Here is a 16,174-nt window from a genome sequence, read left to right as displayed (position 1 = left end):
TGCTTCCCTTGGTAAAAAACATGTAACAAAAAAGTGGACAACAAAGCAAAATAATTCTGAATAGATTAGGTCCCAAAATCTTTGAAAGAAAAAGAGGGCGGGGGGGACCCTCCACACCTGGACTCTTTAGGGGAGTCATATCAAACTAGGCCATTCTAACTTCTTCCAATGTTGGTTTAGCAATCATCATCTCATTCTGCATGGTTGACACCTTTGCATGTGTTCCAGCTAATGCTCTTTGTAGAACTTCATCTTCAATTTCATCCCATGAGAAGAGTTGTTCATAATAGGTGAAAAATTGCTTATAGATTTCCTTCTCTATTGTACACCACTCCCTATCCATGTCCTTAATTTTTAGAAATCATGTTCTTCCTTCTCCGAGCTAGCGCATTGGCATGGGAAAATGACGTATTTCGCTCACCTTCTTGAAGCCATTGAATCCTTGATTTTTGTTTCCAAAAAATCTCTTCACTTTGAAGGAGATCCTCTAATTGAGCAACCAACACACTTTCTTGTAGTTGTGATTCTTCATTAATTGGGAGACTTTGGAGATTAGCTAAGTGTCTCTGTACGACCGTACCTTGCTGATTTAAGATTGCAAATGTTTGAACACTTCCTTATTCCAAACTATAAGGCTTTCTTGGCACCGGTTCAACTTCTTAAAGAGTATTTGAGGGATAGAAGGGAGCTCTTCCTTCTTCCCTGATCGCTGAACAATGCCTTCACACCCCCATCCTGCAGCCACATTGTTTCAAACCTAAAAGGTCGAGGGCCTCTTAAAGGTCTTCTATCAATATCTAAAATTAGAGGGACATGGTCTGACGAAATTGCAATTTCAACAAATACAGAAATACTACAACTTCAGTGTTAGCAATAAGCCATTATGCAGTTACTAGAGCTGTCTAACCTCACCCGAATGCTCCCCTTACCTATACAATTATTGCTCTAAGTGTAAGGTGATCCCTGAAAACGCCAGATCAAGGAATCCACATTGTTCCACCATTGACCTAAAATTAGTCACCTCTGAGGGTGGGATATTTATGGGATTTTTATCTTATTAATAAATAAACACATACTTAATTTAATCCATTTAAGTTTATGATTGTTTATATATTACGAATGATATTATTATAAAATATACAAAAAAATAGAACCCACAACCTCTTCATTGAGAAGTGTTAATCTTATCAAGTCAGCAAACCATAAAATAAAACCTGCACAAAACATCCGACATCCGAGGTGAACCCTGAGGTGGACCCTGAGCGCTTGTTGACATGTTTTCCGATAATAGTGAATGGAGAGAGAGACTTTATATATAGTAGTATGTGTGTTCATATAATTTCAATGTCTCCCACAATTGGAAAAAAGAAAAGATGGACGAACCGAAAAAGAAAAAAAGATTACAGATACATTAAGATAAAATAACAAAACTGCATTCAGAATGGCCTAAGTTTGCAATCCTCAAACCCCGCAACCAACAAACACTCTCAATGACCACCAGCAGTCTCTCTCTTTTTTCCCTTCAACCAGACAAAATTAAACGATAAATAATCGCTCGTAATATACATATTCTACATAGTAACACTTATCATCCACCTCCACGACTTTTATCCTCAACTGACCAGAACATCGCATTGCCAGAAAATCCCAAGCCAAATGAACGACTGAAATACACTATGAAAGAATGGGTAATGAACATTAATAGACACCAAACCAAACCAGATGTAGCAACTCTTCACTCGAAAATAACGATGAGAAGAACCAGACAGATATCCAAAAACTAAGAGGAGAGTATGGATTGCAACGCCAGCTGTTGTTGAGGCTGCAAAGATGAAAACGTTGATGCTAGAGTAGAAGGCGGCAAAGTCTGTTGTAACTGCCTTATAAGATTGATCATTCGACTGGCAGTTTGCTCTGTTGCAAATTCCTTGCCTGCACATAGAACCTACACAAAACACCCAATCACCACAATGAATACATGAAACAAAAACCACGCTGTCCAACCCAATCTTGGCTGATAATCTAGTCTGAAAATCGGACGGGCTGAATGGCAGGTCAATTCCTAGGCTATGCACTGCAAAAATTGAACTCTGTAACCAGAACCTGGGGTCCAAGGTAAAACTACTCCTGACCACACGCTTTTCCAGTTTTGTAATATTAAAGGGTGAATCCAGAGAGATGAAAACCAAGGATTTGATATTTCACATTTCCAAACATCCATCTGCTAAATGAAACAACACTAGTAGCTTAAGACCACATAAAACCCATGCCATGATAATTTGGTACACATGTTGCCAATGCCAGCCAGCAATGCATCTATTTGTGGTCTTAACTTCTAAATCAATGTGAAACACCCCATACGTAATAATCAAGGTTTAGAATGAGTTGGAGAAGACTAGCGAAGAAATCTGAACTTAACAGGAACCGGTTGAAAATCAATGCACAAACCCCACACAATGTACAATATATGGTTTAGTTAGGCAACCAAATGTGACAAGCAACCCATCAAGTGGTCCCCACTCTACCCAATGGGGTCAGCCTCGCAAATCATAAATTCACATGGCCAAAATGGGGGAGCATGGTAGAAGGGAAAGAACAAAATGCCCATGAAAGTATCCCAAATAAATAGATGTACCTCGGCAAAGACAGCAACAATCTTGGGAAGAAATTGATTGTTCGGGCCCAAAAGATCCATGTCAGACCTGTAAACATGATGATTAAAAGTGAATTTGAACTACTCCAAGAGCACACCTAAAGAAAAAAAAGGGTCTTTACAACTAGGTTTAACAAAGAAGCATGGGATGAAGTCATAATATGTAAAAATGAAATAGTTTAGTACCTTTCCACCATTGAGCAAAGCTGTTCATGAACAACTTTGGCCTCAATCAAATCACCTTTTATTGGCAAGCAGCTTAACCAAGCAGGAACAACCTGCCACACAACACAATGACAAAAGAAAGCATTTTATTTTATTAAAATAATGGCTGGCCAAAGGTTTCTGTAATGTTAAATGAAATTAATGGTTAACAAGATATACTAATTCAGAATGTTACAGTTGGAAGTTTGAAAACAGAAATTAACACTCAGTTATCTTGAAGTACTTCACGCCAGAAAATAAACACTACATACATCAGACAATGATGGACAAACCTGAGCAGCATCAATACTTTCACGATGATACTGGCATATTTTCCCAAGAGCCGAGACAGCATTGTCATATGCCATTACATTATCCGAATGGAGAGCATTCGGATGCCTTATCACGACATTTAGCCTTGAAAGAGCTTCTGCAACATACAAAGCAGAGCAGTGTTTTCATACACAGAATATTTAAGTTCAAATACTTAAATACAACCGATGAGGGGCCCGACTTTTGAAAACATGCAAAAGAAGAGGAAAGCTACCTCCAACAAGAGGTCTGAATACAGATCCACCAAACTCTGCACAAATACCAATGCCATATACAGCTGCCTGTAGATTAAAAAAATAGTCACAGGAAAATTAACCCACTCCCCAAACCCAGAGAAAGGGATAAAGATAAAATTTAGCTTAAATATGAAAAAAAATTAATAAACAGAGGAAACTAAATGCAAAATGGAGGATCAGAATCACCATAGGTGTTGGTCATGACACAAACCTGCCGAACATCCGGATTTTCATCATTGCAGGCTTCCAATAGGAAAGGAAGGTATGTATCATAATACCTGTTCATCCATTCACAGAATAAACACAATGCAAAAACCCAAACTGAAAAAAGATTGAATCCAAGCTTAAATATTTTGTAGGGAATGCATACTTCAAAGCTGCTTCTCTACATTGCTCTGCAACATCATCAAAAATGCAAATCGCAATCCTCCTTTCCTCAGCTGTTTTATCTTTGCCCTGCATTGAAATGCATTTTAAGTAATTCAAATTGTGCAATAGTTCACTAACGCATTATCAGAATTTGCAAGACAAACTTGAATTCCTAAGATATCCAAGGGTGACAACAAAATTAACAGTAAAAGGCCCAATCAACTGAGTAAAGGATAAATGGTGCAACTTCATAGAGGTGACTTTTTATTGTTTTGAGACAAACTTTAAAAGAAAAACAGAATGAAAGAATGGGAAACAGATACTGGGCATCTCCAAGATAATTCTACGACTGCAGACACACATGTTCATGGCACTGACACAGTCTGAACGAGAAGCACAGATAATCATTAAATGCATGAACAAGAATCAAACAGGTTAATCAACTCCAGTCATTTGAAGAATGAGCAAAAGGAGATAAGAATTGGTTTATTTTCTAATTCAGATTTAGAGTTTGTTTAGGAAGCTGTATTCTTTTTCCCTTTACATATTTTAAGAAGCCCAACGCAATAAGCAGGCATAGAGAATGCAACATTGAGTTAGGTTTCAAGTATTGCTGGCCAAGCATTCTTTCCCTCTCTCCGTTTCTATATCTCCCAACTGACCTGATATTCTCTCAGGCATGATTTATTCTAGAATTCTAGCCCTTCTACCATATACTTAATTTCCATCTGTTAAGTCATACTTTGTTTATCGTCCTCTTGTTGAAATAGACTGTCCAAATATAAAAGATTTTTTTGATCTCCCTAGTGCCTCCTCCATTGACCATCAAATTTGGGGTTAGAGTCGCTACTTCTGGGCTACCCTAACAGCATATTCCCTACTGATTGGCCAAAATCCACTGAGATTGGGTGTTTCAAACTGAAACTTAAACATGATCCCTACCTACCTGTTAGGATCTATTTATTTATTTATTATTATTATTTTTTTTAATTTTGTTTCATCTGATGTTAATCCTTCTCAAGACATTAAGATGTTGAGATTTATGCATAAAATCTAGGATTGAAAGAAGTCTATATGCTGACACACTCTACCTGAACCAAGACTAATTTTCCACCCTTGCTGGTTGTCGAGAGGTTGGGGGCAACTTCATCAACATAGCATATAAGCATAATTCTCCTCACTTATCTTCTTTCCATCAGCACCCTCCCCTTTTTATCTTTACTCTTCTTTTTGTATTCTGTCAACTCAAGTTTGTCGCTATTAATAAATTCTATTCCCAGAAGAATTGATAACTGTGTTAGACAGGACAGTTAGCCAACCAGGCACTGCCCCTATTAATCATCTCAAGGATAATTGCTTTTTATTTTCAATTACAAAGGTAATCTTTCAGCACAAGACTACTCAAATACTCTTAATCAATCTCAATGCTGGAAAAGGTCACGAGACCACGAAATTCCCATGGTTCTTCTTTGAGACCCAACTAGTCAAATTAAATCTAGGAAACCATAGATCATGAGACCACAAAATTCCCATGGTTTTTCTTTGAGACCCAACTGATCAAATTAAATCTAGGAAACCATACTTTAAGCTCTCTCTATGGATAGCAGAACCATTACATGTATTCTAAATGAGAAAAAAAGAGAGGGGGGGGGGGGGTGGATGGCGAGGGTTCGGGTTTAAAACACACAAAACCTTAGTACTTGAACACACCTAATTCAATTAAAACAATTTAAAATATGCACAAATAAAATTAAAGCCATTTCATAAGTATCAAACATTTTGATGGTTCAATATAATACGGAAAACAAGACACTATACATTCTTACTATAACCCTTCGTTTGTTTGCAAGATAAAAAGGAGTGGGAAAAATAAACATGTGGAATCCACTGTAGTAGGCTGGGAAAATAACAGAAAAGGAAAGGGTTTTGTGGAAAAGTTGAAAATGTAGGTCCTACATTTTTTTATTTCCCTCCTTTACCCACAAAATTCCATTGAAGTTATAAGACTTCTAAAAGACACAGGGAGGGGAAAGTGGGATGCCACATACACAAGCTTCCTTAAATAGCTCATTTTCTCACCCCCATTGAACCAAACAATCTAGATTTTGAGAAAAAAATTACTTTTTCCCACCCCACTTCAAATTCTTCAAACAAATAGACCCTAAGATATTGTTTGTTTGAAAAAATTGAAGTGGGGGTGGAAAAAAGTAAAATTTTCCACAGAATTTCAAGACCTAAATTGTTTGGTTCAATGGGGTAGGAAACTGGGCAAACATGCTTCCTTAAATTAAGGAGGCCTGTTTGCTGACGTGACATCCCACTTTTCCCGCCCCATCCTTTTTAAAAGTCCTACATATTTGGTGAAACTTTATGGAAAAGTAAGGGATAATACAAGTGGGACCCACATTTGAAACTTTTCTACAAAATCCTTTCCTTTCTCCCACCACACTACAAATCTACAAGTGGGTCTAACATGTTTATTTTGCCCACCCCTTTCTATCTTGCAAACAAATGATGCCTAAGTGAATGTTGTACTTGCTTTTCACACTCCACTAAAATACTTATGGCTAGCAGGACTTGTAAACAAATTGGCAATTCATCACATCAATCAATGAGTATTAAAAGTCAATTAATAGCAGTAGTGGTAGTAACAAAAGTATGTCCAATAAGAAAACCAACAATAAAAGTGACAGTTTTGTAAATTGCAAATAAGTGCTCCAGTTGCAAATAACTATCACAAAAAGGCACATCTTCTTTTTGAAGTGCTATTAAATGGTCATAGATGCCATTACTGCATCATTCAATTGTATCACAGACTGATGTCATGGTACAAAATTCTGCTAGTTTCCAAGTCTTTTGACACTCATTGAAATAAATTCCTTGACGGGGATCTTCAATAATTTGGCTATACACCGAAAAGATGTAATTCAGTGAGATTTCAGCCATACCCATGGTGTATTTTGGCCATTCAGCAGCATACTTCAGTTTCAACCAAGATCAAGATCATAATTGGAAGTTTGAAACTGAAATATTAAACCCTGTGGGGCCAGGCCTCAGCTAACAGTGCATGCTACATCTAATCTTACTAATGAAACAAAAACTGTCCAACATCAACGCAAGTACAAATACAAGAAATGAAGTTTGTGTTAACTCGTCTAAGTGCCAAGTATTGAACCTTGGTGTGTTCAACTAACAACCCAAGCAACAACAACTGTCCAGAACCCTAATATTGACCCACAGGCTCATATCAACTTAAATAAAATAGCAATCTACTAGTAAAATAAATGAAGTTCTGCACCAACTCACCCACATAGGTGTTATATAGGATGAAAGCTCATCAAAGAAAGGTAAGAAAGAGGTTTTGAATGTTTTGATCAGTGTGCCCAAGCAATCACCAACCTGAAAGAGAACAGAATCAGTCAATTATGAAAACTTGGAAATTGAAAATAATGATTAACAAAGTAAATTGGGAACACACTTGATCAAAGACTTCTTCTTCTTGCTCATTTTCTTCTTTAAGCAACTCTCCTTCCTCTGCGTCGAAATCCTCTGCTTTGGCCCTTTCAGCTCTTTCTGCTTTTCTAGTTGAGCTAGCTGTTATTACTTGTTTTATTTCATCGACTATGGATCTCACTTGGCTTTCATCCAGAAGTGGTCCAGATATCTGAGAGAGAAGATGACAGTATAATTATAAAGTGAGATCATGGCTTCTTCCAAAACCAGCTGGAGAACAAGAGTACATGATGCAACCTCAAGAAAAAGTTTAATGTTTCTAGTAAGGATCAGAGACTACTTGATAGTTCAACAATTATTAAGAAATCATGAGATAATAGGAATTAGTTGGCGCCAAAAATTACCAGTGATCCAGTTAAAAAAATCTAAAGAGTATATAAGATGAATTTGACACAATATGCATACTGCAACCAAAGTTACAGTAGGGATAAACCATGCATAGTTAACCTATTCTGGAACTCTCAAGTCAGATAGGAGTCAAATCGAGTATAGTGTAAATTAAGATCTAATCTCAAACCCTAAAACATTATTAAATTCTAACCAAAATTTAGTTATTTCCCCCAGCTATAAGACAAAAAGATTCTCCTTTGGTAAAAGACCCTGGTAATTGAATCATTTCAATCTAGAAGTGTATTAAGTAGTTAACTCTAGCACTCAGTAACTCATAGTTCCTACCTTTTAACTGCTAGTGAACACCTCTAAACCTGCCTTTTCGCTAATCTATACAAAGTCACTCTTCCGCAAATGAATTCTACCCGTGTTTAATGATGTCATATTTTCTTTACACAATCTTCATTCATTCAGTGATTCTCTAAGTCACATCCAAAATCTGTCCCAACAATAGTTTACCCCAGCACTCCAGAACTTAATACCATACCTTAATTGGTGGTGAACAATCTCTAACCCTATACCCATCAATCTATTCTGAATGGTTGAATCTGTTACTTTCTTCAGCCAACTGGCCAACATCTTCCATCTATTCTTCTTAACATAGCTGGTTTGTTGCAACATTTAAAAAAGAAAGGAAAAGAGAGGAGGGCAGCAAATGAAAAACAAGTATTGCATTATATATATTTTGGGATTCCATAAATCAAAGAAATGCACAAACCTGAATACATTCGTTCAAAGCATCCAGCATGCTTGCACAAATTTCTGTCTCAGGCTCCTGACAGACCAATTGCAAGTCAGAGGAGGGATCAATAAATCCACAATAAGCACTAGATACAGAAAATGTCAAATGGGGTACAATGTGAGGAAACAAATGAAGATGAATCTATAGAATGACCTTGTGTAAAGCTTCCACCAGAGCAGGTATAATGTAATCAGACAATTGCTTAACATAAGACTCATTCCGACCTTGGGCTTGCCCCTTTTCCACAGCAAGTTTAGCTGAACGCAATAGCTCCGGCATGGCTAAATTTATTGAAAAAAAATAAAATAATAATAAATTAAAAATCTTTGAGTTACATTCAAGGATCATGAAAATGGCAGCAAAATATACCCAAAAAAATGTTTAATAAATTTATAATAAAACTAATACCCGAAACAGCAGCCTTCCTAACTTCTTCATGGAAATAAAATTTGAGAAGTGGAACTAAAGTAGGAGCAACCTGCACATTTTAATAATCCAGTTGATCAGTAAAGAAAAAAATCCATTTAAAAAAACCAAACAAAGTATAATTGCATCAATCACCAACCAACCTGATCAATCCATGGGTAGAACCCCTCCTTTAATTCATCTGCATAGCAGCATAGCATATTACAAGCGGTAGCTTTCTCCTCTAGTACACTAGTTTTGATACCTATCCTTTTATCTCCCAGAGTGATAGTCTCAATACTGTGATGAAAACACAGAAACTAAGCAAACAAATACAAAATCCTTGCACTAATTTAAAGGAAAAACATTTATACCATTATGAGAATGTATAAAAACGCATGACCAAAAAAAACAAGGATGTCATCTGTCTCATGACATGTAGAATCAAAACAATCTAGCAGCTTCTGTCTCTGCTACTGACAGGGACTGCCCCTCGGATACAGGCTTGCTAAGTTGAATTTTTATGGTAATCTAATGGTCATAGTCATATAGAATTAAATCAAACAACCAAGCTTATGGATTTGAAGACAAACCTTTCATCATCTGATTCATCAATATCATCATCAGAATCTGCAGATGTAATGGTGACATCAGGTTTAAGCTGAGCAGATTGAAGTAGTGGTGGCATAACAACACTCATGTAAGGGAGAAAATCCTGGCCCAGACACTTGCAGAGTCTAGCCCATGCCTGAGAGATGAGTCAGATGACAAGAGAAATTAAAATTATTCCACTACCACAATATATGGAAGACATTACTGACATAATCCTTAGATTACTTTAGGACATTGAAGAAACATACTTGTAGCATGTAACTTGTTGTCGGATCATCTGTCTCCATTTGAGACCCTTGCAAAGCCATAAGCACCTCCATGACCTTTCAAAAAATGAAAAGAAAAACCAAAAAATGAGCCCCACAGGCCTAGTAATTCCTACAAAAATCCAGTTTGATCATAAAAAATATACAATTGGCAATGTATGAAGCTCCAAAGCAACAAAACTACTGTTCATCATTCTCCAAGTCCACAGCCAACGAGATCTGTGTAGCATTAACTACAAGTCTAATTCAACTAGCACAAAAATTTTAATAGTCAACAGATTAGCAAGAACTTGAACTTGTTTCTGTAAACCTTTAAGAAATCAACAGTCACGTATTCATCAAAAAAGACCAAACACGGTGCATCCCATTTTTGCTGGGACCCAGGAGGAGTAGATTGAGGTGAGTCGAACAGTTCAGCATTTTTTGTGCATGCTGGTCACTCTCAGACTTAATCCAGCAGCACCCTCCTGGCAGCCTGAGATTTTAACATCTGACCAAGGGATTGCCCTTTGTTGCGCAGCTATCAAATCATAATATTTATAGATATATTACATAAGCAAGTAGACATGTTTTTCACTAACCTGCTTGGCATCATCTCTGAACTTCTCTTTTCCAACAGCCATTCCAACCAAACTAATGCATTCCATTGACTTCGCACGAAGCATGCGGTTAGACTTGTCAGTTGCATTAATCAAGATAGCTTTGAGATATGGCATAACGACATCGTAGTACTTTTGGAAGTGTTCCTATGGATGAATGTGAAGTGTAAGACTTCATCATTTCAAAGCAAAAAAGTCCATTACTAATAAAATAAGTGAGATTGCATTAACTACCTGTGATGAATCGGCAACTGAGGCTAAGGCTGTCAATGCCCCCTCCTGTACCATTTGCTTCCCATTCTGGACACAAACATACAATTTAGTTATCCTCTCCAACAAATAAACCTCAATATCCAGGCAGGCTTAAATGGCCATTGACATGTTTGTACATCAGTAAATAAAATTATGTAAGAACCTAAAAGTGATTCCCTCAACTGGATAAATAAGTCTTCGTTTCCAATTTTTGCTGACACAAAGTAGGCAAATAACTTCTAAGGAGATTTAACCACATTAACTGTTGCATTAGTTATCCAATTTGAAAGGCAATTTCACCCAGCTAACTGAATACCATTTCAGAAAACAGGTCATTTTAATGCTTTAATAAGTAGTATTTTCATTTTGGGTTTTGTTCCAAAATGAATCATTCAGGAATATACAAGGAGTACATAAGTAAGAAAATTCCATAACCATGTTTGCATGTGGGTGAAGAACTGGTATACTAGAATGAATGATCAACAAATACATACCTGTAAGAGTGTAAGCAATTTGGTTATTATCCCATCCAGGTAAGGTGTTAAGATGTCTGGTGTACAATTTTCACTGAAATTGAGGACTGCTGAAGCAGCATGTGCCTACAGAGCATAAGATAGGAATAATATTTTCACAAACAAAGGAATAAGATAGCCACAGATTACGCCCAAACCAAATCCCCCCCCCCACCACAAAAAAAAAAAAGAAAAAAGACAAAAAAAGGCAGGGCAAATTATATTCAGAAAAATGATACAGGTACATAGAATAAATCCCACAGGAGGCTTGCTTTCCATCTTAAAAGATATATAGAATGGTTAACAAATACTTTACTATAGTAAAAGGAACTGATAGCAGTATAAAAAAATGTATCGGAAACAAACAAGCAAAAGCACATGTAACTGGTAAAGGGCCACAATAAAATACTAAATGAAAACACGAAATTAAGCATAAATTATAACAATATACCCAACCATATGTTGGGACGGAATCATACTAGGAAGAGAGAAAATAAATAACACCCAAAATATAAAGAGAAACCTCATGGCAAGATCTTTGTTTGTTTCTGATGTCAAATTGTATTGCCGAAACGGTGGCAAACTATTAGTGCAATATAAAAAATTTCCCACTATACATATTATTAACAAGTATCCTTTTCATGAATGCAACTCCCTTTGATAGTGCAATATGGGCATGCAATGTGTTAGATCCTCCAAAACCCAGACAACTTCTTGTCCTGATATATTGGATATGGTACATAACCACCCATTGTCTGCTCAGCACATAAATAAGGCAGCTGCACAGCTAGAAGTCCATCCTCATTTAAATAGAGTTCTTACAGCATGTTCACGTTAATAGTGCCAGAAGTCCATACGTGTTACACTTCTCTAATTCCTTTATGTCATAAGGCTTAGCTTGACCTAGTGGAAAACCTACGTTCCATAATCTTAGTTCTCAGTACTTACTAGTTAACTCAGTTCAGATGAGGCCAAAGGCTGAAGAAAATCATAATACTCCACTATCCTCTCCCAAGATTTATAAGTCTCTTTCATTGGCAGATAAATCTCGAATATAACTTAATATATAGTGAGTTCCATCATCACTGTATGCACATACAAGCCAAAGCATATCAGTTAACCAACATAACAAACCAAAAGAAGCCCCTCCACACTGTTCACTTAAAAAAAAAAACAAAAAAGAATAGGTTAAATGATAATACCTACAAGTATAGAAAATGAAGACAGTTAAAAAATTGTTTATGGAAAATGGCCATTAGGCTTCAAAAGCTTTACCAGCTACAATTGGTCGTGACTCTGTTTACTAAGCAGATAAAAAGGGCTTCCCGTGGGAAAATGCACCAGAGCTATAAAGATGATACTATCCATTTCATAAATTGCTGATGGAAAAGCACGATGACATTGACAGCTTCTGCCAACTACTACACTAACATAGATGATTAATCGCATTCAGATTTAAAAGGGCTTTCAACAGTAAACTCTACCACATGTTTTGAAGCCACCGATACTAGATATGGCAAGGAATTACTAAATTACCAAGCAAAAATGAACACCTAATAATCATTCTCTCAGAGAGTGAAGAATCTGCATATTTGACATGAGAAAACAACCACCATGATAAGATCTATAAGCTTGCAGGGCAATAAATTCAATGTGGTTCATTCTTCTACAAAAATTAATAATGGTCCACAAGAAAAACCAGCAAGCAACTATAAGCCCACTACTCATCCAAAAACAAAACAAAACAGAAAAGCTATAAGCCAACCATAAACCACAAAGATTCACTCACCTGTACTCTGGGATTTTGAAAATCGTCCATAGCTGTTGCTAGTGCAGGCAGCACACTTTGGTGATATTGTATTTGTAACTCTGGTCCCAAGTCCGTTGATAGTTGCCCAATTGCATTAATAGCCGCCCATCTCACACGGGGGTGGGGATCTTGGAATGAATTGAGAACCATGTTCACTACTTGCTCGAGATTTTTTATCATTACCTGCATCAAGTGTGGTAGAATATTTGGAAGATTTAAACACTATTGTTCACAATCAATATCAAACGAAGTGTAACTTAAAAGATGAAGAACACAGCAAAGGTATCCTTTTTAATCATATACTCGCAAGTAGTAAAACGTAATAACAAGAAGACGATAAACAGGAACAACTTTACAAAAAGAAAATTACTTTAATAATTATAAAAATCACAATGGCCAATATGATGATTATAAATTTTGGAATGAGAATAACTAAGTAGCTTAAATACCTTGGAACACCCCTCTGCAATCTGAGCCAGGGTAATCAATGCTGCATGGTGTTTCTGCCACTCAGGAGCGGCCAAGTACTGTGGCAAAAGCTCCGATGCAACAGGTACGATCGTATTTCCACCTAATGAGATAGACAAACGATCCAAGCACTCCTGGCCGACGCTGTAATTACTGGTCTCCCCAGCATCCTCATCTTCACTATCAGCATTGTGCCAGGCGGGATCATCTTCGATATCCAGAAGCATCTTCATCAGGATCGCAAATAATCTGCTTATGAACTGTGGCAGTTTTCGCATCATCCCAGGAGCTCTTTCCCTGGCCTCGGCGAGTGTGATCACGAATTCAATGGCAAGATGACGTGTCCCCTCCTCGAGGGAGTCGGCCTCTGCAATTTGCAGCATGGAGCCAACTACGTCGACCAGCTGCCGCCTCAAAAACTTGGGCTCCGATCCGGCCAACTCAATTAAAAGCTCGAGTGCTTCTTGCGCAGTTGCTTCTTGAGCACCGTTGAGTGCTTCCGTCAAAGTCTGCATCATAGCCGGCAACAGGTCTTGGAACCGATCACGGTCTGAGGGGCTGGACAGACACTGAATGAAATTAATAGCAGCACCAAGTGAAGCTATCCGTACATCGGAATTGGAAGAAGAAGCCAAACACTGGAAGAAGACGGAGTGGAGAGTAGTGAGGTGGGGAATTAGGGTTTCTCCTATGTACTGTGACAACTGGGCAAACATCAAGAGTGCGGATTCCTGAAGCCTAGGGGAATCGGAGGTGACACACTGGAACATAAAGGGAAGGAGTTCAGGCCAACCCCCGTCGGGAAGGATTCCAGAGGCGAGCTCGGAGACCGTATCACAGAGCTTTTTGGATATGGTCTTAGCATCTTCTCTCTGAATGCAGGAAAGGAGATGAGATTTGAGAGTGGATTGTGTAGCAGGAGAGAGACGCGGCCAGATATAGGAATCATCGCGGGTGAGCTGCTTCCGGAGGAGAATTGCAGACATGGCACGGAGCTCGGGGTGAGGGGAAGATTGAAGATGAGCGAGCTTGAGGGACAAGGCATCGGGATGATTCTGCTTGCATAAATTGAATATTGCCTCGGCTTGCGATCGTTGTTCGTTCCCAGAGGACATGAGATGGGAGATAAGGGTTTCAAATGGAGCAGGATCGGGGCCGAGAATGGCAGCCACCTGGGCTTGTTGGAGTTGAGAAGACTCTGAATCCATGGAAGTGTTAATTAGGGTTTTGGAGTGAGTGAAGGAAGCTGGGAGGGAGGCGATGAGGAGAATGGAATGGATATCAGATAGATAGAAGACGGAGGCGACTCTCTCTCTCTCTCCCTTTCTCGTCTCAACGCTTTGCCTCCGAAGCGACAGTGCAGAAGAGAAGGGTTTTTGTTGGATTTTAATTAATTGTATATAAAGCTCGATTAAAAAGGTGCTTTGAAGGGTTTTATAATTATTTTATTTTAGGGTAAAATAATTAAATACTGATTAAGATTTATCTATTTTGGAGGGAAACGACGCGGGTGAATCTGAACAACGGTGAATCGAACCCCCACGCACTGGCATAGGGTGATAGGGGGGGGGGGGATTTTGCAATTTTACGATTTTAGTGGGCGCTCGTTGAGAATTGTTGCATCGACTCGCGCGCGTGTGTGCATTGGTGGCCATAAGCCGTGCGTGCGACTACTACTTTACAGACCGTGTCGGTTGTATTCAAAACTACCGTTACGGTCTTACAGACCGATTTGATGGTCCTAGGATTTTGATTGCATGATGGGAATGTTCAGGTCAACTGAAAATCGACTAGTCAATTGCGAATCTTTCTCTCTTTTTTTCTTTTCTTTTTTTCTTTTTTTCCGTGTAAAAATAACAAATAAAACAACTTTCCCCAAACTTATTACCCAGATCAAAAATTATCTCCCTGAGACCATAAGTAAAATCAAGGAACAATATATCGGCAAAATTTGCCGAATTTTGCCTAACTCGGTGAGGAATGAAACAAAAGTGGAATCGAAATCGATTTATTGCATATCTCGCCAGAAAATTGGCGGCGAACTAATGAAATTCCAGGCGAAAATCGCCGGAATCTATGGGAGACGCTGCCTTAAACACTTTGCAATACCACTCAAGGTGCGATATCTCTTAATCGCTGTCTTCGAATCCTCATCTTTGCTAACTCCGATCATCTTCTCATCGTCATCTCCCGTAATTTTTTCCTGAAATTGCTGCCCTGTATTTTTTCTAATATGCTTTTGGGGTACCGGTGAGATCTGCTGCAGATATTTGAGAGTTGAGAGTTTTGAGACCTTATGTTCTTCACTCTCACTCAGAGCAGCCAAACCACATGTCACGAACACAAGTAGAAAGGTCGCTATTATTTCTACAGCTACCTGTTGTTTAATAGTTAAAGAACATCTATGATTTCAGTTTTGTGGAAAGAAAAGTTCTACCAGATCAATTAACTAAGTAAAATAAGCTGTTTTGATAATGGATTTATTAAAACCTTTATGAGAAACGCTGGTGGGTAGTGTTCTTCGAGTAGCCTCCGTCTGAAAGAAGAAGAAAGTTGGGAATTGGATGACCGGCATCAGCCAAGCAATCTCTGCGCCTCCCGAAAATGTCGGCAAAATCTCGCCGAGATTTCGCCAGTTCGCCGGGTTCGCCAGGCAGTGAACTGGCGAATCTCAGCGAGATTTCATTCCTTGAATAAAATCATGACTCAATTATATAAAATAGTTCTTTCAATGAATCACATTTTGATGAGATAAAACTCTAAACTTGGACAATTACATATATCTCATTCAACAACAAAAAACTAGCCAC

At 38.1% G+C, this 16,174-nt stretch overlaps 1 protein-coding gene across 2 annotated transcripts; it reads right to left on the bottom strand.

The window, feature by feature from the left end:
* Positions 1–1,385: 1,385 nt before the first annotated feature.
* Positions 1,386–14,737, bottom strand: LOC149003787 (uncharacterized). Of its 2 annotated transcripts, none has more exons than XM_089136545.1 (20): positions 13,346–14,737; positions 12,876–13,079; positions 11,069–11,173; positions 10,557–10,622; positions 10,305–10,469; positions 9,706–9,780; positions 9,439–9,593; positions 9,010–9,145; positions 8,849–8,918; positions 8,594–8,721; positions 8,417–8,473; positions 7,274–7,459; positions 7,102–7,194; positions 3,797–3,882; positions 3,638–3,704; positions 3,405–3,471; positions 3,130–3,287; positions 2,840–2,931; positions 2,636–2,702; positions 1,386–1,945 (listed from the first exon to the last, which is right to left on the bottom strand). In XM_089136545.1, the coding sequence occupies exons 1-20, from the start codon at positions 14,570–14,572 to the stop codon at positions 1,781–1,783; spliced, it is 3,369 nt and encodes a 1,122-aa protein (XP_088992671.1). In that variant the 5' UTR covers positions 14,573–14,737; the 3' UTR covers positions 1,386–1,780. The 2 variants fall into 2 exon arrangements, with proteins under 2 accessions (XP_088992671.1, XP_088992673.1); XM_089136547.1 differs by having other exon boundaries at positions 3,151–3,287.
* Positions 14,738–16,174: the final 1,437 nt, after the last annotated feature.

The sequence above is a fragment of the Hakea prostrata genome, chromosome 10 (genome assembly GCF_041222555.1).
Source record: "Hakea prostrata isolate BN-2017 chromosome 10, UWA_Hpros_2, whole genome shotgun sequence".
In the NCBI taxonomy this organism is placed as follows: domain Eukaryota; kingdom Viridiplantae; phylum Streptophyta; class Magnoliopsida; order Proteales; family Proteaceae; genus Hakea; species Hakea prostrata.
The sequence above is the reverse complement of the archived record's forward strand: the minus strand, read 5'-3'. Positions and strand labels throughout refer to the sequence as shown.

Coding starts and splice junctions, on each gene's coding strand:
- LOC149003787 (XM_089136545.1), bottom strand. CDS start 14,572: ATGGATTCAGAGTCTTCTCAACTCCAACAAGCCCAGGTGGCTGCCATT. Junction 3,883..7,101: donor CCTATATAACACCTATGTGG/GTGAGTTGGTGC, acceptor ATTTCAATGCAG/GGCAAAGATAAAACAGCTGA. Junction 1,946..2,635: donor TTGTTGCTGTCTTTGCCGAG/GTACATCTATTT, acceptor TGTTTTGTGTAG/GTTCTATGTGCAGGCAAGGA.